Source organism: Acartia tonsa, chromosome 8 (genome assembly GCF_053477335.1).
Source record: "Acartia tonsa isolate MP-2025a chromosome 8, ASM5347733v1, whole genome shotgun sequence".
Lineage (NCBI taxonomy): Eukaryota > Metazoa > Arthropoda > Copepoda > Calanoida > Acartiidae > Acartia > Acartia tonsa.
In genome coordinates this window covers 14,691,730-14,717,252 of record NC_137267.1, presented here as the reverse complement: position 1 = coordinate 14,717,252, position 25,523 = coordinate 14,691,730, and the positions used below count along the sequence as shown (strand labels likewise).

Here is a 25,523-nt window from a genome sequence, read left to right as displayed (position 1 = left end):
CGAATCCTCTAAAAAACTTGGACTAAAGCCATTAGCTTTAAAAAAAAATGCATCTTGACAATGAATTTCAAAATTAAAATTGCACTTATAAAAAATGGAAAGGGATTAGACTCGTTTTTTATTAGTTAAGTTTGATAGTTTTTTTCCTTTTTTTTTAAATGTATAAAAATCTACAGTGTGTTTTTTTTTATGAGAACTTTTTTGAAAGCAATTTTACCCCACTTATAGTTATCAGAATTTAATGATTAATGGCTTATTTTCTTCGTTTTTTAATGCAATTAATAGAACAAGAAAAAAGTATTTCAGTTTTTATTTCAAAATTACAGTAAAATCTAAAATTCAAAACTTAGGTGTCAACATCTAAAAATGGTTTTAGCGCATTCTTCTTATGTCTAAATCTTCTCAGAAAAACATTAGATTTTCTGTAGTCGACTTTGGGGGGCCAGTACTCCCTCCCTGGTTAAGATGTGACCTATAAACTTTGATATGTTCTAGTACATGTCCCTAATAGTATATGTATACATTTTTAGCTCTATATCTCAACTTTGAAGTGTTTTGCAGCCATTCTTGCAAAAGGTTGAATATTTGAGCATAAGAAAAATGCGCTAAAACCATTTTTAGATGTTGACACCTAAGTTTTGAATTTTAGATTTTTTAAATATAAACTGAAATATTTTTTTTCTTGTTCTATTAATTGCCTTAAAAAACGAAGAAAATAAGCCATTAATCATTAAATTCTGATAACTATAAGTGGGGTAAAATTGCTTTCAAAAAAGTTCTCATAAAAAAACACACTGTATAAAAAAACTAAGGAGTGGTGTTACTAACATCAATCTCTCACTAAATTTGAAAACTATTGAAACGAACTGATCTATGGGTTTTAATTAGGAAATTCGACTGTTTATAGCCGACTTTTTTATCTGGAAGAAGTAAAAAAATAAGGCCTTTCATACCAAAATGTGTACAGTTTCTACCCAATAGCAGGTCTGCCTGGTTCTCACAGGGAATTTCTATTGGCGGAGCCTGATTACCTCTCTTTCTTAGTACCTTTATTGTTGTTTGTTTTGATATTACTTAACCTAATATCTTAGTAGGCATTAGAGTATTACATGACTAATATGCAAAATTTAGGTTATTCTTTATATTAGTCCTATACAGGATACAGGTTACTGCACCTTATTTATACAATTTTTCATTACAATCAATGCAGCCTCTTAATTAGTTATTAACACATTTAGATAATTGCATAAATATTTAATAACACTTATCAAACAAAACATCTTAAAATTAACAATTCTTAAACTAAAAATTACATGGTAATTAATATCATTAGGTTGGGGTAGAAATCCATATCCTGTCATTAACAAAGGCCACAAGTCTTCTCACAGTACTGAGAAATTTGTTGGTAAGAACAGTAGTCTTTATAGTAACGACAATTATTGGCTTGATCCTTACAGTTGCTGACTGGTTTAGTGTTACCATTGCATGTTCCACAGGTGACAGGACAACCAGCCTGAACTTCAGCATTTTTTCTGCACCATCTCTTATATCTGCGACAGTTGGAGTACTTGTCCTTGCATGTGCTCTCAGTATTGCCTCCAGTATTGCTACCACAGGTTCCACAAGTTTTTGGACATACTTCCTTTACATTTCCTTGAGAGCAGTAGTTAGCATATTGAGGACATTGATCAGAATTATCCTTGCAAGGCTTTTCTACTTTCATTGGAGCATCAGTGGGCCCAGATACTTTACCACAGATTGGAATAGATATGTCAATTCCAATACCGCACATATGAACTCCACGTCTTACTTTCCAATATCCCTTCTCACCTTGGTTTTCACCCCAGCTGTTCTTGACAAGCCAGTAAGGAATTCCTTTTTCTATTCCATAGCCAACAACTGTAACAGCATGGTCACGCTGCTTGCTTGTACAGCCAGAAAATATGCCACCCTTGTATTGTTGAAAGGGTCCTGCAGCCTAAATAAAGACAGATTTTAATGATAGAATTTACTAATCATATTCAATATTTTGAAAAAAATGTATAAATATGTCCACATTAAAAGTATTTACCGCAAGTGATGTAACAACTGCACCATGTTTGTAAACAAGTTCTTTCATCAATTTTTCATCTCCACTATAGGTGTGATAATTTTCAACAATCTCAGCTCCAAATCTATATTTTGGTACATTGTTGCATCGGTTAACTGTACTCTTATAAGGGTATTGAGCTTCATGGGCAAGGCTCAATTTTTTGTCTACCCAAGTTTTGCCATAAGAATAAAGCTGGGCTCCATTACAGCCACCAGCATCGTTTTGCCGATATCCACAGTCAAGAAAGTTTTGTTCTGACACATCAGTTTTTTTACCAAGTACTTTTGCAAAGCACACCTCAAGAGCGGCAGCACTAAATTGTGAATGTTAAACTCTATTTTATGCAAATTATCAAAATTAAGTTATGAATAAAAATAATTTTAAATTGATGAAAATGTTATGTTTAAAAATTAAACTTACGTAGCAAAGGCAACACAGGAACCACAGTCTTCTTGGTTTCTTACACTTGTCACATAGCCTTGTATAAGAGTATTTAGGAATCAAAAGATTAAATTTAGATTAAGATATGTATATTTTTGTTTAATGGAAAAATCATTCTGTATAATTTTACATTTAAACTTGAATAAAGAAACTATTTACCCTGATCAACAGAGCTGTAAGACCTGGGAGCCCTACCCCTGTTCAATCTAACTGATGCAAAATAAAGCTCAGAATCAGGATGAACAACCATGTCAGGTGTAGGCTTCAGAAGACCCCTTCCCTCAGTGATATTCAGGTCTGGAGCATTGTATCCAGTTTTCTCCTGTTTGAATTCATCCTCGGGCAGATCAGAGAACTCATTGACGCCTTCAAACCAGGTGGATTCTCCTTTCATGAACTTCTTATTCACCTCTTTGACTTCCTCCTCATTTTTCTTCAGAGCTTCTTCTCTTCTCTTGTATTCTTCAGGGTCTTGTGGAGGCAACTTGTTGTAATACTTTTCAAACTCTTCCTCATTCATATCATCATTAGGATCCAGAGCATTGAAGTCAGCATGTTGACCAACTACAAGCTGGAACAAGAGGGCCTAAAATAAACATTTCATGACATTCCATCAAATACTTTCAGTTGTAAGCATAATGTCTAAGTAAAAACTAATTTAACATTACAAAAATTTGATAAATTACATGAACAAAAAAAAATCCATGTTATTACAAAAAACAATGAGTACTCTGTATAGTATATTTATTTCAAACTACTGTAAATCTTTTACCTGAGCTAGGATGACAGAGAACTGCATGATTCTGATTATTTTTCATTTTACCTCAGTATTTATAACCCATAACAAGTGTTTTTGTGTTATTTTGAATATAGTTATATATTTTACTGAACTTTTGTCCAAGAAGAACAGTCATTTAACATATCGTATTATGGAAATTTTCCGAAGAAATTAAAATGAAATATTATAGCATTAACATCAGTTTTGGAAGCATCAAGGGGATGAATGGTCAACAAAACATTATGATGCTATACATGAATTTTCAATTTGGCTGAAAACTGGTTCTATTCCAGCAGATATTATAAAGGTTATAAAAAGTTAAATGGCTTTTTATACAATTTAGCGGCTAATTTGTATAATTGCACATAGAGAAGCTTCATTAAATAAAACATGAACAAATACATGAAGACTGACATGGTGACAAACAAGGATGACAACATCAATAAATGGCAAAACTCCTAAATACTATTAATATATACAGATGGAAGGACAATTGGGCAGATGTACCCAGTCATTGGAATCATTACAAAAATTTTCCTTTTTTAAGAGGCAATTTCACTTAGGAAGATGGAGATACCCTCCCAAAAAAAGTTAAAAACCTTCCAAGGCCCCTATTAGAAGCTACATAGTAAAAAAGAACCATATCAGTTTATCTGATTGCCTTCTTAATAAATATTCTTTTTTACTATGTAGCTTCTTCTTCTTGTAGCCCTCTCATCTCAGTTAGTATCATCAGCTTTAACATTAGTGGCCAGGTTTAAGAATCTGGCGCACTCCAAGGTCACATGAAGTGAGGGCTGTGGGGTTGGCTGGGCAGTTAAACAGGTATTCTGTCGTATGTCCTGGTTGCTAACAGAGTTGACAGATATCTGGAACTGGTTCTCTTTTGCTTATTCTGGACATAAAGCTTTGCATTGACACTATATCCAGATCTAAGTTCTGCAAGAGTTGATCTTGTACGGCTCTCCTTGTAAGGGGTGTAGCCGCTTCTAGTAGAGTATTGTTTTTTTTGTCTGAAGCTCAAAATTATGGAATTAATTATGAGTAAAAATCATGCAACCTTTTTTTTAAAGAAATCAATCTTAATAGTAGGCTCATTATTTATGAAAAAATAAACATTTTTCTTCATGAGGTCTCAGATTTAAAAAAAGTCCCCTTCATTTGGTTATAAAACTAAGGGCTGCACTGGGTGATTTTTTAACCTTTTTAATCCATTTAAAGTCCGATTTTTCGCGCATTTTCTCACTGTGGTGTTTTCCAATGTAACAAGGCATTTCTTTGGGATTTTCAAGTTTAAAAATTTTACATTAATTTACAACTTACATACATGTTTTATATATCAAATTAATCCCCAGATAGGTATACTATAGAAATTGTCTAAAATCATAAAAATCATGAATTAAAGGGTGCCCAACAAAAATGTCAGACACATTTTTTGAACTTTTGACACTGGCACAAAACGAATTTTGCCCATTTCCTTAATTGAGAGTTTTAGAATACATATTAAGTAAATTTGGCGTGGGCACTCCATAATTGGACACCTAATTTTTGAAACACTCTGTAAATGTAATTATTGCGTCTGTAGAGCTAAAAATTGGTCCAAATTAATTATTTTTTTCAAATTAGTCTACAAAGTATCTAAGTATGGTGGGCAATAGTGTTTTCTGACCAAATTAAAATTGTTATATTTTTAGGACACCCTGTATTATCAAAAATAATTTTTTTTATGTTTTTTAACAATTTATTTTTATTTTTAAGTGACTAAAACAGACCCATAGTTACAGATTTTGACTAATAACAATAGTATGTACCTCTTTTACAAATTTACACACTTTTGGGACACCCTGTGTGTGTTTAAAAAAAAAAATTTTTGCCACCAAAACACGTGTAGGTTTCGTGATTTTTTCCCGAATTAATTTTGTTATTGGTAAAAGCTGGGTGAATGGACACATTTTTTTATATTCCCGTTAAGTTGAAGGGGGTATGACTGTTTTACTTAAGGCTTCAGGGTGGTGTAGACCATTGTCAAGGGGGTTGTTGAGAGGATAGGGTGGTAGATGACCTAAATTGTTGTAAATTTCGGATGATACACAACAAAGCCAGGGACCTCAAGGAATAAGACTATAAATACATGTTCCACATATTTTTTTTATAGACAAATTGTTCCCAAAAAAATATGGATATTGTTCGGCACCTTGGGGCCAATACAAAAGAAATCAATCATATTATTTTTCATTTTCATGTTTGTAGACTTTATCAAACACATATTTTCCTTTCTAGTATAGTGAAGCTCCTTGACAATTTCAAATGATCGTCTTACTCCTAGGAACATTTCTGTAAAAAAAACTTTTTTATTTTCTCGGCTGCTAGAAGCCAGAAAGTTCTTGTGATGATTCCAATGACTGGGTATCATCTACCATAAAACTTACTTGTCTGTTCATCTAGCTGTATTTCTTAATTGTATTTAGGAGCTTTGCTACTTTTGAATGTTTTCATCCTTTGTTCTCATTTATTTGTTCATGTTTTATATAGCGAAGCTTCTTTTTAACGGCACTGCTGTAAAATTTGACAGTCTGTAATGCCATTTAAGGTTCTTAGTTTGTGCCTCTAGGGGCCTTAAAGGGAGGGGTGAATACCCCCCCCCCCCCCCAACTGTTAATTGTAACTTTAAAAGGAAAACAAAATTAGAGGGTTATTTTTTTCTAGGGGCTATCATTTTTGGGTTTTATATAAAGCTACCCTGAGAAGGAGTACCATATCGGTTCAGTGGTTACCGAGATCATTCGGTACAAACACACAGATAGACAGAGATCCTTATACTTTATTAAAACGATTGTTTTACTCATAGGAAAATGAAGTAAAGAGTAATTTTGTAGATGTTAGTTTGTTTAATCTGATTAATATCTTAATCTTTTGTACAAATACAGTTGTTAAGTATTAGAGCTATATTAAAGTACTAGCGGCTTTGCCCCAAGAGGTTTAATTAAACCAATTTTTCGTATTTTAGATTTAAAAGAAAAATTATAAAAAAAAAATTTCTTGGGGGGATTTTTTTTTTTGGGGGGGGGGGGTAGTCGACCCCACTATTTTAATTTTAGGTTTAGAAAGAAATTTTTTTTTGTGGGGGGTGGTTTTTTTAGTTTTTGGGGGGATTGGGGGTGTCCCACCCCCCAAGGAAAATAGCTTAAAACCATCACAGGACCAGTAGGTATAATCCCTAAAAAGTAGAGCCCAATCGGTTCAGCGGTTGAGATCTTAAGCTTCAGACGGACAGACAGACGGACAGACATCGTTTTACTTTGTATTATAGATTACAATATTCAATGTACACAATTTCAACCAATGAGATCTTTTGAATGTTCCTTAATGATTCTCCGGAATCAGACATTAGGTCTCTAGAGCCATCTCTCCACTGGAACAGACAAACAGTCCCAATTAAATGCTATTTTACTTCTTCAATATCAATAAATTTAATGTATCAATCAACTTGTAGTAGGGTTTACCTCAAATCTAATTAGAAATAGACAGTCCTTTAAATTTTGAAAGAAATATATATTCTGAAATATATAAACTATTCTTTAATATACCTCTACTATGGTGTTCAATGATCTTAATCTATCTTTTTTTGTTTGTTGTCTGACTAAATGTTTTTTTCTGAGACACTTGTATAGTAACAAGCTATTCTACAATTCGAAGTTTCCGCCAGTCTGTTAGAAATGGGAGGGTGAAATATTATTGTCTTGGTTCTAAATAATTTAAGATAGTCGGCTAAAACTTTTTAATGTCATACCCTTTAGTATGGACCATAATATACTAAAAAACACTCAGACTCCTTTTAAGCCATTTTTATATACTTCACATAGTTTGCTTTTTTTGTCCGTTTTTGAATTTATTTGTGGATTATAGTATCAAAAATATATTTCCCGTTGTTCTAAGGGATTTTTGTGTCTAGCTGCATTAAAGGAAAATAGCTCTTTTGATTTTTACATATTACCCCTTTCAAAAATTTTCTAAATAGATGTATCAAATTAAATTTTTCCGTCGTTCTTAAGGATTTACTTCTGTTTATAGATGATATGATAAGTTGCTTTTTCCAATTTTTCTCATTTCCTTTTATTTTTGTATTTTAAGAAATTTTTTCTTGATAATAATATCAAATTAAATTTTCCTTCATTGTAAATGATTTTTGTGTCTTTAAATGAAAGGAAAAGAAGATTTATTTTAAATCTTTAAATTCAAACCTTTTGTCTTCTTCTTACTTCTGGTACTTTAAAGCATTATTTAAATTTTAACGGTAGATAAATGGATATGTAGCTTTATTATGTATGCTTCTTGAATTTTTTTAGACTATTCTTCTGATTTATTATCATATATTCTATATTTTACTTTGTTTTTCTGCTTACTAGACATATTTTATTACTTTTGTTATTCAGAACATAAGGATGTTGTTATCGTTGTTTCTGTTAATAATTTCTTTAAAAGTTAGGCTATATCCTTTATATAATAAAAATAAAATAATCTAAATAAGGTTTTTTAATTACATATTTTTTTTTACAAAATTACAAAGTGTAATGCTATTGGTAATGTCCTCTTAGAATTTTTTTTCAGTTTTGAAAATTTAAGGTCCCCCCCCCCCCCCCCCCCGACAACAAACAACTCTGGCCGCAGCACTGGGCTCCCTACCCTGCCTAGCCGCAGCGCTCGGCCCCCTTGCCTGCCTAGCCGCAGCGCTCGGCTCCCAAGCCTATAACCTAACCTAACCTAAACTAAAATAGTTGTTCGTTGTCGGAGGGGAGGGGGGGGGAGTACTCAAATTTTCAAAATTTAAAAAAATTGAAAGAGGAGAACGCCATGCTATCATGCCATTTATGCTCAAGACTATGAAAATCAAATACATTACACTTAAAGTTACTGCCATTTTGAGGCTGCTTCTCATTAAACATAATTGATGGTAGGGTTATCTATATATTTTTTCTTCATCAGAGTTAATTGTTCTTTTGCTTTTATTAGCTTATTATTACTTTTACTTCAATAAAAACTTTACAAATATGTAGGTTTGAATTCAGAATTTCAAATAGTATCAGTTAATAAAATGTTAATACACAAAATGAAAAAATTGAGAGATATTTAGTAGATTTTTAATATTATCACAAAAACACTTGTTATGGGTTATAAATACTGAGGTAAGATGAAAAATTAATCAGAATCATGAACTTCTCTGTCTTCCTAGCTCAGGTAACTTACTTACACTACAGTATTCTAAAATAAATAAACTATTCAGAGTATTCATTGTTTTTTTTTCTAATAATACGATTTCTGTTATTCTTCATGTAATTTAAGTTTTTGTATTAAGAAATTAACTTTCCCATTTACATTCTATATACACCTATATCGTGCCTAAAAAAATGTCTTCATACTGGCTTACCCATGGTCAATTAAAATGTTATAGGCAGAGCTTCAATTTGGTTCAACTATATAGATTTTTCCACAAGTTTATGCATTGTCAATTTAACTTTTCATTTAACATTTTGTATACACCTGAAAATATTTATTGAAATGTCATAATGTTTATTTTAGGCCCTCTTGTTCCAGCTTGTAGTTGGTCAACATGCTGACTTCAATGCTCTGGATCCTAATGATGATATGAATGAGGAAGAGTTTGAAAAGTATTACAACAAGTTGCCTCCACAAGACCCTGAAGAATACAAGAGAAGAGAAGAAGCTCTGAAGAAAAATGAGGAGGAAGTCAAAGAGGTGAATAAGAAGTTCATGAAAGGAGAATCCACCTGGTTTGAAGGCGTCAATGAGTTCTCTGATCTGCCCGAGGATGAATTCAAACAGGAGAAAACTGGATACAATGCTCCAGACCTGAATATCACTGAGGGAAGGGGTCTTCTGAAGCCTACACCTGACATGGTTGTTCACCCTGATTCTGAGCTTTATTTTGCATCAGTTAGATTGAACAGGGGTAGGGCTCCCACGTCTTACAGCTCTGTTTATCAGGGTAAATAGTTTCTTTATTCAAGTTTAATATCTATTACACAAAGTAGCTTTATGTCAGTCTGTCTGTCCCTTAAGATCTTGTTAACCACTGAACCGATCGGATTCTACTCTTCAGGGTATATACCTATTGGTCCTGTGGTGGTTTTTAAAACTATTTTCTAGTACTTTTTTTTACCTCAAAGCGCTAGTAAAATTATACAGAATGATTTTTCCATAAAACAAAATATATACAACATATCCCTAAACAAATTAATTAATGTATTGATTCCTATATACTTTTAAAAAAGGTTATGTAACAAGTGTAAAAAGCCAAGAAACCTGTGGTTCCTGTGTTGCCTTTTCAACGTAAGTTTAATTTTTAAACATAACATTTTCATCAATTTATATCATTTTTAGCCACAACTTCATTTTGATAATTTGCATAAAATTGAGTTTTAACATTCATATTTTAGTGCTGCCGCTCTTGAGGTATGCTTTGCAAAAGTACTTGGTAAAAAAACTGATGTGTCAGAACAAAACTTTCTTGACTGTGGATATCTGCAAAACAGAGCTGGTGGCTGTAATGGAGCCCAGCTTTATTCTTATGGCAAAACTTGGGTAGACAAAAAATTGAGCCTTGCCCATGAAGCTCAATATCCTTACAAGAATACAGTCAACAAATGTAACAATGTACCAAAATATAAATTTGGAGCTGAGATTGTTGAAAATTATCACACCTATAGTGGAGATGAAGAATTGATGAAAGAACTTGTTTACAAACATGGTGCAGTTGTCACATCACTTGCGGTAAATACTTATAATGTGGAGACAAACATCTTTTTCTCCAAATATTGAATATGATTAGAAAATTTTTAAAATTAAAATCTGTCTTTATTTAGGCTGCAGGACCCTTTCAACAATACAGGGGTGGCATATTTGCTGGTTGTACAAGCAAGCAGCGTGACCATGCTGTTACAGTTGTTGGCTATGGAGAAGAAAAAGGAATCCCTTACTGGCTCATCAAGAACAGCTGGGGTGAAAACCAAGGTGAGAAGGGATATTGGAGAGTAAGACGTGGAGTTAATATGTGCGGTATTGGAATTGACATATCTATTCCGATCTGTGGTAAAGTATCTGGGCCCACTGATGCTCCAATGAAAGTAGAAAAGCCTTGCAAGGATAATTCTGATCAATGTCTTCAATATGCTAACTACTGCAATCAAGGAAATATAAAGAAAGCATGTCCAAAAACTTGTGGAACCTGTGGTAGCAACACTGGAGGAAATACTGGAGGTAACACAGAGAGCACATGCAAGGACAAGTACACCAACTGTGTCAACTATAAGAGTTGGTGCACCAAGAATGCTGAAGTCCAAGCTGGTTGTCCTGTCACCTGTGGAACATGCAATGGTAACACCAAGCCAGTCAGCAACTGTAAGGATCAAGCCAATAATTGTCATTACTATAAAGACTACTGTTCTTACCAACAAATTTCTCAGTACTGTGAGAAGACTTGTGGCCTTTGTTAATGACAAGATATGGATTTCTACCCCAATTAAATGCTATTAATATCAATGTAATTTTTAGCTTTAAAAATTGTTAATTTAAAAATGTTTTGTTTGATTTTATGTTATTAAATATTTATGCAATTATCTTAATGTGTTAATAACTAATTAAAAGGCTGCATTGACAAAACATATTGTAATGAAAAATCGTATAGCTATAAGTTGCAGTAACCTATATCCTGAATAGGACTAATATAAAGATTTTGCAGATTATTCTTGCAATACTCTAATGCCACTATGATGTTAGGTTAAAACAACCAACTATTTGATTGCATGACCTTTATTATCATGTGTCATAATAGCAGCAGTAGGTATAATTCTAACTCCTTTGACATGACTCGGTTTTAATCAAACAGGACCAGCAAGCAGGCACGCTATCATAAAATAAAACTACTTTTTTTTTTTTTTAATTACTATTTAAATTCAATAGTTAAAATGATTGGGTATAGTCCCTTTCGTGGCAACGCACCTTAAGTGGTGATTCTTCGAACTTTTCATAGTAGCTTTTCTCCTATTTCTATTTCTAGTATTAATGTGCGTTTGTCCTTCCCTGTTAGGGATTCGCTTTTATAGATGTTGTCATCTTTATTTATAGAATTTAGTTTTTTTGTTGTGGGGGATAAATTTTTAAAAGTTTACTAAGCTTATGTTTATTAGTAAATTTCGAAGTAGGCTAAAACAACGATACCCCGCATCATCCCCCTTACCCTCCCTTACTCTCTGACCATTAAGAGTTCCATGTAAGCAACCTAAATTGACGACAGGTTTTCCCCTGTCCTAAATTCCACGTATATTCTACATTCGTATCTATTAATTGTAACCATTGTCTTTATCTCAAACTATTTATAATAATTCCTGAAACGTTAGGTATAATTGGAAAAAAATTACCAAAAATTTTGTTTGTTATAAACTTTTCTTTATTTTATTATTTTGATATACATATTACATACATTTAATTATGCGAGGCATCATAGACACATTCTGAATTTTGCAGAGTGTTCTCCATAATACTCACGTCAACTCCGTAGCTAGCCAACAGATCTACTTTATTCTGGATCTGAAAAACAAATAATCCCATTATAACAGTAACATGTTGTGTGTCTGTCTGTTGTTTAATAAAGAGCTTAGTTATGAAAAAATACACAACGATATAGTTGGAAAACAACATAACTTGCAGTTGAGGCGATATCAATTTATTTTGAGAGGGTAGTACAATAGCCTAGAACCATAATTAGACTTAAAATCTAATAATGAAACAGCCTAAAACTATTCCTAGACCTATTAGTAGCCTTCTTAAATTGATATTTTATTCATCAAGATTTTAATGGTCCAAAAAAAAACCTAACTACTTTATAAAATAGAATTAGCTTACCACTGCAGGATCCAAGTTCTGTTCTCTGGCCAGAATCCAGGCAAATTCTAAACAAGCATATATTTAAAAGGTCGTATTCTTTTAAACGTATCTAAAATTAACAATCACAAAAAGATAAATCTTAAAAGAAAATTCAGAGAGAAAGGGGACAATGGGCAGTTTATTATATTAGTCCCCAAAAATTTTTGATCAACGTTTTCTTATTTTTAGAATAACAACTTTGGGAACTTTAGTGAATTTTGATTGTTTGAATGATTAAGTTAAGTGTTCGAACGTTTTAACCACTACTTGAGGGGTAATTTTTTGTATAATCATTAGGGATATACATTGATATATCGGCAATTAATATTAACAAAAATTGAAATAATTTTAATTATTAATCAAATGAATCAGACTTTGAAAGTAACATGTCCAAATCAGAAAACTGTATATTTGGATGAAACCTCACCAAAATGAACGAGCCCAAAGATATAGTCAACACAGGAGTATACAACACTGTAACTTTCATAATCTGTCTCTAGAATCCAGTAGCTTCCATCAACAGGGCCTAAACAAATGAATAGTAGAATATAAAAAAATAATCCGATAGTATTTATCTATCTATCTATTTTTCTATCTATCTATCTATCTATCTATCTATCTATTTATCTATCTATCTATCTATCTATCTATCTATCTATCTATCTATCTATCTATCTATCTATCTATCTATCTATCTATCTATCTATCTATCTATCTATCTATCTATCTATCTATCTATCTATCTATCTATCTATCTATCTATCTTTCTATCTATCTATCTATCTATCTTTCTATCTATCTATCTATCTATCTATCTATCTATCTATCTATCTATCTATCTATCTATCTATCTATCTATCTATCTATCTATCTATCTATCTATCTATCTATCTATCTATCTATCTATCTATCTATCTATCTATCTATCTATCTATCTATCTATCTATCTATCTATCTATCTATCTATCTATCTATCTATCTATCTTACTTTCAGGAAAGTTGACCAGAAGCTCTCCAGGATGGGCAGGATCAGGAGCATAGGCTGTTCCAAATACCTCGTCCAGAGTTCCATCCTTCTTAGTGGCGGTGTTGTGAACTGTTACTAATCCTTCATCTACAATTGTTTATATTTTTAGACAAGGATGACAACATCCAATTAGCAAATCATCAGGGTATATATAATATAATTAAAAGAAGCACATACTTCTTTTGTTACGGCCACTATGTTATAATGTCCATAATTTTCTTTATTTATGTCAATTATATCGTTGTCTCAAGATTAATATTCTTACCATTAAGTCCATATTCTGCTCTGACACAAGTTGTATCAATTTGAAATGAAGCTGGGATCCTCTTCTGTTCATACCATTTGCCCAGATACTGAAAAGTAAGATCATATTTAATCCATAATACTAACAGGATGTCTGTGTGTCTGATCATATCTCAATAACCACTGGACTGGCATTGTTATCTTTTACAGTTAAGCTTTTTAAAGGCTTAAGGAATGTTTATAGCTATTTTTGGTATGTGTATCTCCACACTTCAAAGAAAAACCCTAGAAAAAAACACCTAAAATTTTGTTCTCTAAATTTCTGTTCAAAACTCAGCGACAAGGGACAGTGATTCTGACAAAAATTCTAAATGGATTTCTTCTTTTTCCCCTTTTCACACACTTCCTTTTGATTACACCACAAAAAAGTTTTATGCCATGCCACGTGGTGTTCCAAAAATATCCAAATTTTCAGCAGTTTTAAATGGAATTAATTTGCTGAATCACTGCTCTAGTAAAAACGAAAATGGAATGGGAATTTCGACTTACCTACATATAAACATATTAAAACCTACACACCAAGGATTTAACAATCTTGATAAAGAAGAATCTAATATTACCTTTTCAACATCTAGGGTATCTACTGTTGGTGGTTTAGGTGGGCACTGTTTTCTTACTCCAAATGATCTTCGACTTAGATTTAAAACTGAGGCAGAAGCCAGGCATAAGAGGCTGCCTAAATATATAATTATTAGTTTAAATAATTTCGACAGAGGGAGGAATTTTTGTTCTTAAAAGAATGATATACCCATATGAAATCGTGTACATTGTTTTCATATACCCTTTATAAAGCTATTTTTTGGGAATTTGAAAGAACATTCTTTTAATGAGTGGCTGCTTTATAATTTAAGACCCTTAAATTTTGTTAATGAATGTATTTTAAAAATATTTCATTAAAAGAACTTACAAAAAACTATCTGTTTTAACATTTTGTGTTGATTTGCTTACTATAACTGAACAATATATTATTTAAATTCAAAAGATTAGAATGAATTATATAAACTTACATAATTACAAAACATTTGAGTCATAATTTTTCAAAATATAAAAGATAAAAACTTTACATGTTATAAGCATTAAGTTATATAACATAATAATATTCCTTTCTTAAGAATTATTATTTTACTGAAAAATATACATTTATGTAATACAGGTTTTTGATTATTTCTAGGCTTTTTTTTAAATCATGTTAATCACTAAACCTTTTTTTTGAAAGTCCCAATCAATTCTTATTAAGATTTTTTTTTGTGGGGGGGGGGGGGAGGGGGAACAAATTCTTCATATACCTGATTCTTTAAATTAGGGGCTTTTAGCCAATTCAATTCAAGAAATTTAAGAGTCAAAACACTTTTTGGGGAAATAGTTCACACTTATTTTCTTGTTTTAGGCCAGGCTAGGCTGGGTTATTTAAGATACTGGGTAGCAACGCAGGGTTAATCTTCTCCCTATAAATAAGGCATAGAAAAATTCTCCCTCCCAAATTTTTACTTTATTTCAAAAAAGGGAAGTGTGGGAAAGGTTATTTAATGAGCCACTATTACTAAAAAAGTTAATATTTATTTTCTTATATGTTTACCTTGATTTCCCTAAATATCCCAATAACTTCTAGGCCAATGGTCTTTACAGAATAATATAACTTTATAGTTTTTTTTCGTTTTTGAAATTTTGTCTTACACCCGCATAAAGATCATATCAAACCCTCTTTTAACGTCTATATTATTTACTTGCAGCTGCATCCATAGCATCTTAGAGCTCTGAATTTAACGATCTAGGGAAGCCGTAATGAAACTACCCTAATACTTGAATCATTAAATAAGCTTAAAACACCCCGACCCCCATTGAAATAGGAACTTAATTGGTTTAGAAGTCATTGAAATCTTAATCCATGGACAAAACTACTCTATAATAGGATTATAACGATATCACCGAGTGGCTACACCTCTGAAATAAAGTTATACAAATAATTATAAAAAGTTAATAAAGATAAGAAATTTAATATTGCGTTTAATTTTTTTACAGCAAAGCTTCTTTGATATAAAAGTCTGTGGGTCCTACCAGTACAGTTTGGCACATTTTTTGGAATGTTACAATAAACGAGAAAAATCTTTTGTTTGCATCATTAAGCAGGTTGAGAGGGTACATTGAACTGTAACTAATACATGGTACGCAATCTTTATTCTACAGGTTATTTTATTCGTTGTATTAAAACTTTGGGTGCTTTTCCTAAATTTGATTGCTGAGTTCAGACTAGCAGTGTTCTAACTTTTCCACTATGGCAAGTTTTTAATTCTTTGGGGGGAGGTTACCACTACCCTCCCAAGAGGAAACTCCCCTAAAAATAAATGACCTCCCTTGCCTTTTTTCGCCCCCTAAATACTACACATACTACCCCTTGGTGTATTACTGTGCACGCAGTTAGAAACAAAATACTTTGGTTTACAAAAATGCTGTTTCTGCTGCGCTACTAAAGGAGTAATAAATAATTGTTCTTGTTTTACTTTATTTGACATAATACACGTGAATAGAATAATTGATTAGTACTATTTCACCTGTGTAAGATTTTAAGAAATGTTAGCATTTAGCATTGACGAGCAGCCACAGCCAATATAAGGTTCACGGCTTATAGAAGTCTTATTGCCAGCTTCACGGCTTCGTAATTCGCCCAATGAGCCTAACTTTCAGCCTCGCGGATTAGTAAGCTACCCAAAACCCATACTGCACTGCTAGCCTCTCGGGTTTGTAAGCCACCCAATAAGCCTTACTGTCAGACGCGAGCAGATTTGTGGGGCAAATTTCAGGGACGTCAATTTTATTATATGTTGCCCACCCCCCCCCCCCCCCCAACGACAGCTGAAAACCATGTATAGGTTTTATGATTTTTTTCGAAATAATTTTGTTATTGGTGTAATATGCAATCAACCACCTTTAGCCACAGCCATTTTAAGATTCAACCAGCTTTTTCACCACCAGCCGCAGTCCCCTTCAGGAAGCGGCTTTCAAGCAATAGTAGCCGACAAACAGCTGAGACAAAGATGAAGTAAACCAAAGTTTTTTTTGTTTGTTTGCAAACTCTGTCATGCCTTCTAATTCGTACCTAACTGTTATGGGAATCATCATGCAAAGTTTGAAATCGATAGGTCAATTCCAACATGCCTAAATTAACGAAAAACGCAAACCGTCAGTGACGTACGGACGGACATACCTAATCATAGAAAAGCTTCGCTTTTAAAAACAAATTTACTTTTACAAATATATATTTCTAGTGACAAACAACATTTATAAAACATTTTTTGGATCTACTGCAGTTCACGGTAAAATATTGCTGGTAACGAATATTGCTAAAAATTTATTAATTTTAAGGGCTGCTAGCTGCCAAACGGCTGAACGTACAGATCATACCCGCATACCATTTTAAGCGGCATAAGAAGGCCTACAAATAATCTGGAATAGCCAAGATCCAATGATGCACAGGGAAAGCTTCACTGATGAAAAACCGCGTAAAATAGGTCTTTTTCGCGCATTTCTCTGCACTGCAAGATAATTATGCATTTTTGATTTATGGCTATTCCAGATTATTTGTAGGCCTTCTTATGCCGCTTAAAATAGTGTGCGGGCATGTTCTGTACGTTCAGCCGTTTGGCAGCTAGCAGCCTTTAAAATTCATAAATTTTTAGCAATATTCGTTACCAGCAATATTTTACCGTGAACTGCAGTAGATCCCATTTTTTAATAACATAAAAAAAACACGTTAAATCAATATTAAGAATTGAGCGTTTTCTGTAAAATTTTAATCTTAAAATAATCATCATTTAGATACCAAATGAAAATTAAATTTTTTGAATAGAATTTAAACTTTATAATAATAAGAAAGCACAAGGAAATAGGTTACATAAATAACAAAACAGTTGGGGTGGCGAAACAAACCAGAAAAATGTTTTTGTTTTTTGCGGTTATGAATTTAGAATTAAGCCATTTTGATTTATCCTAACTGAAATGAGTTAAGGAAAGTTACAATTCCACTTTAAGATTAATTGTGCTAGGGTTTTTAATCCCTGGCTGGGTGCATGAAAAAAGGTAAGTCAGTGCCCACTCCTGATTTTAGGAGGAGGAGGGGGGGGGGGGGGTGCAATTGTTGACACAATCTACTAGAACAGAAAACAAACCTTTAACATAAAAAAATTGAAAGGCAATAATAAAATGTTAATGAGCTAGAACAAAATATGTTGATAGAATTATTGGAATCAGTGTAATAAGAATAGTTTTGTTTAATATTTTGATAATAACTAAAGTTGGTTTCGCGCCCCCAACTGTGCAAGACATGAAATAATTTCGAAACAAATGCCGAGACGTGGATTTTGTTTTTATAAACAATAAAAGGAATTGTCAATAGTCTAAAAATAAACTAGAATTGAAAACTAAAACATCTTCAAATTCAAATAAAGGAATAACTCCCTCTGAAAGCTGAGTAGACCACAGCCCCTCTACCCTCAAAAACGTCCAAGCTTTTTATTTTAGTGGGACTAAAAATCTTAATCTCGGAGGTTTTAGGGGAAGGAAGGGGTAATGCAAATCCCCTCGACTTTGGATAAAATTTTATTAAAAAGGGAAGGGCTAAAATCTAATATATTTCCAAATATTTAGAGGAGGGTTATCAATATTGTACCACTAGAATCCCCTTGGACATCCAACTCTGTTTAAACTCATCATTTTCATATTTTAAACAAATTTCTGATTTTTTACTATGATTTTCTAAGAACAAAATAAAAAAAAACTATGAAAAGGGTTTAAAGCAAGAAACAACAATATTTTTACAAATTGTAACATAACAGGTTCAGACACACAGAAAACTGTCCCGAATTTGTATTAATTTTGAGGAACAAGACTCCAGTTACGTCATATTTTTCTTTCCCGAAAAAGGGAAGGTGGAAAGAAAAAAAAGGGAAGGGGGGAAGAAAAAGAGATGGGAGAAAAGGGGGTTTTCCCCATCTCTTTTGAAGAGATTTTCTTCCCCCCTTCCCTTTTTCGGGAGAGAAAAATATGACGTCACTGGAGTCTTGTTCCTTAATACAAATTCGGGACAGTTCTCTGTTTGTCCAGGTTCAGGTTAACAGCCAGTAATTACATCTAATAACTGAAACAAATGTCAGAAATGAAGTCAAAACCACTTTCTGAAATGTTTGTGCTCTTTTAACAAAAACTTAATGCCATGAGAACAACGTTGTGTGCAGGATAACAAAAATATTACACAATGTCAAATAATGAATGTAGAATATACGTGGACATTATGACAGGGGAAAAATTTTCGTCAATTTAGCTTGCTTACATGAAATACGTTTTTTGATCAGTTCGTTTATCCAGTAGGAGGGGAGGGGATAGAAAGAGAAAATCGTTGTTTTAGCCCGTTGCAAGCTTCTCTTTATTAGCAAACATGAAAATATAATGTAAGATCAAAGTAATAATATATCCATGTGTCATATATTCATTAAATTCATTACAATAATTACACATGTCCTGTGGCTTTTTGTTAAATACTTCAATTACAAAAGATTCAATAACAATTTTCTGATCTTTAATAATTTTTTTATATCAAATATAATTCCTAATACATATCTTGCATCTTATTAGGTTTTTATGATAAATTATAAATTGCATTAAAAAACCTATTAACTGTAAAAACTCGTTAAAATTTTAATATAATGAAATTAATTTATTTAAAGATTTTATTTTTAAGGTACTTTTATGTTTTAACAAACAATAGAATCTTTAAAAAGTTAAAATGAAACATAATTAGATAAAAAATACAATAATTTGGCGGTTAATTAATTCAAAATGAACAAGCTACATTTAACATTTTTTTTGGGTACAATCAATATCTTTCAGGGAAGGAAGAGACAGTGGACAATATATCCAATTGGTACCCAGAGTTTTATTATCACCGTATCAAATTCGTTGGCTTGGCAACTTTGAGTACTTTAATTGAATTGCAATTGGTGGTTTCAAACTTGTGATGTATAAATTTTTAAACTAACAATTCTAATCTACAGATAGGATAATTGCGTGTATCACCATTGGGTAAGTGCAGCAATTTATCGTCAATTGTCTTATCCTTTAAGTTTTTTGTTTGTGATTATATGTTTTAGAATAACAAAAATGCAAATATCTGTCTGTCCGTTTGTCTATCCATTGAGATAAGCTACAGTACCGATTATATTGGTTAATGGTTAGGTATAAATTGTGAGGGAGGGAACATATATCGTGCATTGTCTTATCCATCAAGATCCCTGGGCTTACAATAGATGAGTTAAAAAACAGTTAAGACTTTGAAAAAACTTTTCTGAAAAAATCTAATGTGCTTTATCGTTATTTTTGATTTTTAAATATTAGCATTTGTAATTTTCTTTATTGATAGACATATTTTTTATTCTTAAAAAGTGGTTCAAAGTCCTGACTTTACAAATCTGTATACAATTTAAATAATAATATCTGTACAGGATGCTATTGAGTCACAAATCTGTATACAATTTAAATAATAATATCTGTACAGGATGCTATTGAGTCACAAATCTTCGAGTCTTCTGAAAAAATATAAAGTATACAATATAGCTTTAATTACACTTTTATAGGCCCGTTTGAATCGTCCTTGATTTAAAACCTTGACAAAAGTTACTGTTGTGTGCTCAGATACTTTAAGTAGTTATTTTTTCCAATTAATATATTTCTGCATTTAGCTAAATTGATGACCTCAATACTATTTGCATAAATATTGGATAAATTAGTTTATGGACTGATTGTTCTTAATATTGTATAACTAAAGCGTTTTGAAAGAATGTACAAGAAAAAACGCATTCACTCATTGTTCGGTAGTTCGAATCTCGGCCCAACAAATAGGGATCTTGGACAAAGTAGCTTCAGACAAAGTAGCTTCGGACAAAGTAGCTTCAGGAAAAAAGTAGCTTCAGGACAAAGTAGCTTCAGGACAAAGTAGCCTCCTAAGGAAAGAAGCCTCCACTGTTGATAAAGGTCATGGCCGCAGCGCTCGGCCCCCTAGCCTATAACCTAACCTAACCTAGCCAAAAAATTGTAAAAACATTATTAAAACTTGTTAAAACAATATTAAAAATTGTAAAAATCTATCAACCACTTTTTGCGAAATCCATGCAATTCTAAACCACCTATGTATTATCAGTTGATGATATTTTTCACAAATAAATGTCCTGAGGCTAACATAGGTTAGTTTAGGTTAGGTTATAGGCCAGGGGGCCGAGCACTGCGGCCTTATTGGAGACTATTTTTCTTAGGATGCTACTTTTCTTAAGTAAATGTCTACTTTGTCCTGAAGCTACGTTGTCCGAAGCTACTTTGTCCGAAGCTACTTTGTCTGAAGCTACTTTGTCCAAGATCCAACAAATAGTAGGAAAAATGCCTTGGCCAAAAACAGGTACAACCCATTTCCATGAACTGTTAGACCAAAGGTAGTTCAATCAAAAGGTCAGTTGTCGGTCGGACGTTTGGCCACGTAAGCATTCACTTTTTTTTGAGACAAACTAAAATGAAACCTAATGGTTTTTACTGTCCTTTAGAGGCCCTCTATCCTATTATATAAAGTATTAAGCGTTTTTTGTCTGTCCCGAAGGATCTCGCTAACCGCTGAACCGATATTGTTCTCCTTTACAGTGAAGCTTCTTATAGGTCCTGGTAAGGTTTTAAACTATTTTTGGGGAGGGTGTCATCACCCCCTCCCCCAAAAAATACTTTTTAAATCTTTTGAAACTCAAATTTAAAATAGGATGTGGTCGACTTTCCCCTTCCTACCTTAAGTGCCCCTAGAGGCTTTTAGGGGCGTAGCCGCTAGTGTTATTTATAGGAAAAGTAAAATGTATAAGTATGAAAAATAAGACCAAAATTTGCGAAGACTTTATCCATAATATTATTTTGATTGCATTAATGAAAACCATGAATAAGTTTTTTAGAAAAGAAAGATGCAGCAACCTTGATTTAGTGTTTTTTCATTATAAATAAATAAGTACACTCTTTTTAGCTAATTTTGGTGAGCATATCATGATAGAAAAAGTAAAGTTATTTCCAGTTTGGCGTTGAAACCGATTAATATTCGATGGATAAGAACCGGTTCTCAGCCACATTGAAAAGGATGTATCGTATCGTTTTTTATCCAGTTTTCTTCGGCATCTTGGTTTTAATATTTTAATTGTATATTTCATATCCTCAGAAAGCTGTTTATAATACGATGCAATAAATAACTATTTTAATATGCTAAGCACGTGTCATCATGCATTTTTGACATTTCACGCCCAAAATGTGGTTTTTCATACCCCCACCAAAAAAAAACAACAACAATAAAATAAAAGCTCGGACGTCCCTGAAGATTTTGGTACTGACATTAGAAGCATAGTTTTTTTTTATTTCTGTTTCTGAAAACATAATTTTTATTTTTGAGATACAATAAAATAGTAAGCTGTCATAATTGCAATCAACTTAGTAGAAACAAGGATGAAATCATCCATTACAAATCTTATAGAATTAGGAAGTACAAATGTTCCGCGGATATTAAAATGATTAAAAACAGTTTTGTTATCCCCGAGGGGCCGAAGGTTCATGCTAACACAAATGGTGTTGATTTTATGTTTTTTTAATTTGAATATTCTTAGAAAATTATCTGTATTACGATGCTATACATGATTTTTTAGTATGGATAATAACCAGTGCTAATCTAGTGGATTTTAATCGGTTTAAAATGGAAAAGTTATGATGCTAAAGAACAAAAATGTATTATTTCGTCTTAAGAATCCTAGCATAAAACTTTTCATAAAAAAAATTAAGTTTTTTTATAATGTTTGCTATGAAAGAACAAAGAAAGGATAAAATGATTACATAATTGCTTTCTATATTATACCTAGTTGTATCATGAATCTTAAACGTTTAACTTAGTAAGTTTATTTTTAAGATTCCCATGAAATTTCAATAAAATCTAATAATTATGAAACAAAAAAATGCAATACATAATTCTTATGAAAAAAATGTTGCGTTATCATGTTTTTTAATTCAGATATTATGCGTGTTTATGGATTACGTTATTAGTCTTATCTTTACGTGGTCAAAGATAAAGACAAGATCGAAGTAGTTCTAGATGAAGGGAAGCTTGTTAAAGTAATTAGTAATTTTTTTCAAAATTGCAAAAAGAGGAGTTAAGAATATTTTTTTATGTGGTAGTCTGATTTTGGAACTTACTTTAGTGTAGAATAATATTAAATAGCCGTAAGCCATCACAAGTCTCTAATTTGAAATACAATAGCCTAAACCCTTCCCAGAGCTTCGCAAAACTCTTACTTATTATCAGACAAATAAAATTTATCTTTTAAATAAGTTTTTGTAAAATGTATAAAATATTTACCTAAGCAAGTTGTAAGAAATTCGTCAAAACTGACTCTCCCGTCCTTGTTTAGATCCATTTTCTAAAATATACATCCTCATAGAAAGTAAAAGTATCTCTGTCTGTCTGTGTGTACCGAAAGATCTAGATAACCACTGAACCGTTATGGTTATCCTTTACAGGGTAGCTTTTAATAGGTCCTGGGAAGGTTCTAAACTATTTTGGGGGAGGGTACCGTCACCCTCCCAAGAGAAATCGCCCCTAGAAAAAAATTCCCAATTTTTTTATTACTAAAATAAAAAATGGCGGGGGGGGGGGGCTCTAAAGGCGTTGCCGATATTAGAAAATGAAAAAAGAATCTAAACAGAACCTAAAACAGTAATTTTTATTTCTTTTTATTACTCTAAAACACATACTTGAGCCAAAAAGCATTCATACTGAATATTTTCATTTGAGAGAAGATATTATTTACCTATCTCAAGTACAAAGACGATTATATTCAAAATAACACAACAATAGATTATTATCATAACGTTGTCATTTGTACAAACGAACATACATTAAATAACAATATTAGAGGAGCGGCGCTATTATAAATGTGTACCTCAAACAAGTCGTTAACTCTAAGCGCCACAAGCTCCTCTTCTGTCAACATCTTAATAAAGATTTACAATTTATAATTCCAAAATCGGACCATGGAGAGAGATAACGAAGTAGCGGGTTTTTTCTAGTCTCTGTGTGAGATTCTAACCCTGCAGGGTAATCATTAACATTTACCTAACCTAAAATAACCTATCAAAAGCTACTGTGAAAATATTACGAAACCAGCTACTTCGTTTTCTTTCCATGATCCCAGAAATTATTTTAATTAATTTTTAGAAGGATTATTATTAGAGAGAGAGTTTACAAATGCTTTGCTGATATCATAAAAAATTAAGATGTTTACTTATCTAAATTTCATGAAACTTAATTTACCTTGTGTTCTTTTGGAGCACCTGTTTTGCCCATCAGTTCATAAACCTAAAATGTATACATCGATCAGCCTTACAAATAAAGATGATTTGGTTATTGAAATGTTATAAAGATTCCCATAAAATAAACTACTATATAAACAAAGCCTCAAAATCTCTAGCAAAAAAAAAAATTAACTTCATAAGTATTTAACCAGCCCCCCCCCCTCCCCCATTACCCCCCGGCTTAGACGTCTTTGAAATCAACTATCTATCTATCCATCTATGTATCCATCTATCTATTCATCTATCTATTCATCTATCTATCCATCTATCTATCCATCTATCTATCCATCTATCTATCCATCTATCTATCCATCTATCTATCCATCTATCTATCCATCTATCTATCCATCTATCTATCCATCTATCTATCCATCTATCTATACATCTATCTATCCATCTATCTATCCATCTATCTATCCATCTATCTATCCATCTATCTATCCATCTATCTATCCAGTTATCTTTCCATTTATATATCCATCTATCCATCCATTTATCTATTCATGTATCTATCAGTCTATCTATCCATCTATTTATTCATTTAACTTACGGATAGCATGATGTCCTCTAATTCATCTTTTGTAATATATCCATCTCCATTTAGATCATATAAATTGAAAGTCCACCTATAGAGAAAAAATGGATGATTTAGTGTTATTCTAACGAAGATTTATGAATAAAGACAAAATGCATCTAAATATTAAACATTTTCTGTTGATTTTATACCTGTAAAAATAACCTTTATATATGATTTATATTATTAAAGTCTAAAATATTTTGTGGTGTTCATTAAATTGCTTCTCCCCTGGAAGGGGAAGAGTCGGGGAAATCGTCCCTCTACTTTTAGTTTAAACTGAAAGAATAAAACAATTCATGGGACAAGGGAATTTATTTCTAGAGTAATTTCTATTGGATGGGTGGAAATATTTATAAACCTTCTTTGGATTAATAAGAAACTTCACTGTAAAGGAGAACCACATCAGTTCAGCAGTTAGAGAGATTCTTCGCTACAGGCACACATATACAAACCACTATCCTATTATTTTTAAGGATAATTGGGTAATTTTTTTTTTAATTTACCTAATTTTGTCCTCCTTTGTTCCTTTAACAAGTACTGACAAACCAATTGCAAAATCCTGAAAATTTAAAAATATCGTTTCAAACAATGTTAGAAAATTACATTTTTAAAAATTCTAACAAAAAAGAATCATCACTAGCATAAGGACACAGCGAGTTTGAACCAACCAATCAAAATTTTCAATAAAAGTACCAAACGTTTTTGAGCCAACGAATAATATATCGTGTAATATCTGCAAGGTGTTTCATATTCGCAAAAGCACAGTATCAAATAATTTTCATATATGTTGAATGTGCATGTTTATTGTTTATAGATATGAGCATTGAGAGAAGCGGAAATGACAGTTTGGGCTAAAGTAAATATTTGCAACTTGATATTTGATAAAGTATACATAAATGATAGAACACCATTATAGATCCTTTAATTTAAACCCAGGGTGGGATGTGACAATGGGCTGTTT

The 25,523-nt window shown here is 32.2% G+C and overlaps 4 protein-coding genes across 6 annotated transcripts in view; 1 reads left to right on the top strand and 3 right to left on the bottom strand.

Annotated features, from left to right (window-relative positions):
* Positions 1 to 1,239: 1,239 nt before the first annotated feature.
* Positions 1,240 to 3,131, bottom strand: LOC145325422 (cathepsin L-like proteinase). The gene is made up of 4 exons (XM_080168409.1): positions 2,693 to 3,131; positions 2,513 to 2,570; positions 2,072 to 2,405; positions 1,240 to 1,978 (listed from the first exon to the last, which is right to left on the bottom strand). Exons 1-4 carry the CDS (start codon positions 3,051 to 3,053, stop codon positions 1,361 to 1,363), a joined length of 1,371 nt encoding a protein of 456 aa, XP_080024535.1. The 5' UTR covers positions 3,054 to 3,131; the 3' UTR covers positions 1,240 to 1,360.
* Positions 3,132 to 8,621: 5,490 nt separating this feature from the next.
* LOC145325421 (uncharacterized) lies at positions 8,622 to 10,945 on the top strand. The gene is made up of 4 exons (XM_080168408.1): positions 8,622 to 9,315; positions 9,602 to 9,659; positions 9,767 to 10,100; positions 10,193 to 10,945. Exons 1-4 carry the CDS (start codon positions 8,955 to 8,957, stop codon positions 10,820 to 10,822), a joined length of 1,383 nt encoding a protein of 460 aa, XP_080024534.1. The 5' UTR covers positions 8,622 to 8,954; the 3' UTR covers positions 10,823 to 10,945.
* An 807-nt stretch (positions 10,946 to 11,752) lies between these two features.
* On the bottom strand, positions 11,753 to 14,708 carry LOC145326078 (apolipoprotein D-like). Its single transcript, XM_080169178.1, has 7 exons — positions 14,489 to 14,708; positions 14,142 to 14,257; positions 13,544 to 13,631; positions 13,240 to 13,365; positions 12,679 to 12,777; positions 12,231 to 12,277; positions 11,753 to 11,915 (listed from the first exon to the last, which is right to left on the bottom strand). Exons 1-7 carry the CDS (start codon positions 14,508 to 14,510, stop codon positions 11,811 to 11,813), a joined length of 603 nt encoding a protein of 200 aa, XP_080025304.1. The 5' UTR covers positions 14,511 to 14,708; the 3' UTR covers positions 11,753 to 11,810.
* Positions 14,709 to 18,817: 4,109 nt separating this feature from the next.
* Positions 18,818 to 25,523, bottom strand: part of LOC145326077 (A-type potassium channel modulatory protein KCNIP1-like) — a 114,339-nt gene continuing 107,633 nt past the window's right edge. For all 3 annotated transcript variants that reach the window (XM_080169175.1, XM_080169176.1, XM_080169177.1), the window contains 6 exons: positions 25,066 to 25,121; positions 24,536 to 24,611; positions 23,945 to 23,989; positions 23,574 to 23,624; positions 22,991 to 23,051; positions 18,818 to 20,156 (listed from right to left, as the gene is read on the bottom strand). In XM_080169175.1, the coding sequence (XP_080025301.1) occupies positions 20,104 to 20,156; positions 22,991 to 23,051; positions 23,574 to 23,624; positions 23,945 to 23,989; positions 24,536 to 24,611; positions 25,066 to 25,121 (342 nt within the window). In that variant the 3' untranslated portion in view covers positions 18,818 to 20,103. The remainder of the gene's footprint in view (positions 20,157 to 22,990; positions 23,052 to 23,573; positions 23,625 to 23,944; positions 23,990 to 24,535; positions 24,612 to 25,065; positions 25,122 to 25,523) is intronic.

What these genes read in the sequence shown, in the direction of transcription:
- LOC145325422 (XM_080168409.1), bottom strand. Translation starts at nt 3,053, where the DNA reads ATGAATGAGGAAGAGTTTGAAAAGTATTACAACAAGTTGCCTCCACAA. An exon ending in TCCTGTGTTGCCTTTGCTAC is followed by an intron (nt 2,406 to 2,512) that starts GTAAGTTTAATT and finishes TTCACAATTTAG; the next exon opens with TGCTGCCGCTCTTGAGGTGT. An exon ending in CAGTTGTTACATCACTTGCG is followed by an intron (nt 1,979 to 2,071) that starts GTAAATACTTTT and finishes GTCTTTATTTAG; the next exon opens with GCTGCAGGACCCTTTCAACA.
- LOC145325421 (XM_080168408.1), top strand. Translation starts at nt 8,955, where the DNA reads ATGAATGAGGAAGAGTTTGAAAAGTATTACAACAAGTTGCCTCCACAA. An exon ending in TTACAGCTCTGTTTATCAGG is followed by an intron (nt 9,316 to 9,601) that starts GTAAATAGTTTC and finishes CTTTTAAAAAAG; the next exon opens with GTTATGTAACAAGTGTAAAA. An exon ending in CAGTTGTCACATCACTTGCG is followed by an intron (nt 10,101 to 10,192) that starts GTAAATACTTAT and finishes GTCTTTATTTAG; the next exon opens with GCTGCAGGACCCTTTCAACA.
- LOC145326078 (XM_080169178.1), bottom strand. Translation starts at nt 14,510, where the DNA reads ATGTTAAAACAGATAGTTTTTT. An exon ending in ATACCCTAGATGTTGAAAAG is followed by an intron (nt 13,632 to 14,141) that starts GTAATATTAGAT and finishes CTTACTTTTCAG; the next exon opens with TATCTGGGCAAATGGTATGA. An exon ending in AGCAGAATATGGACTTAATG is followed by an intron (nt 13,366 to 13,543) that starts GTAAGAATATTA and finishes AAACAATTGTAG; the next exon opens with ATGAAGGATTAGTAACAGTT.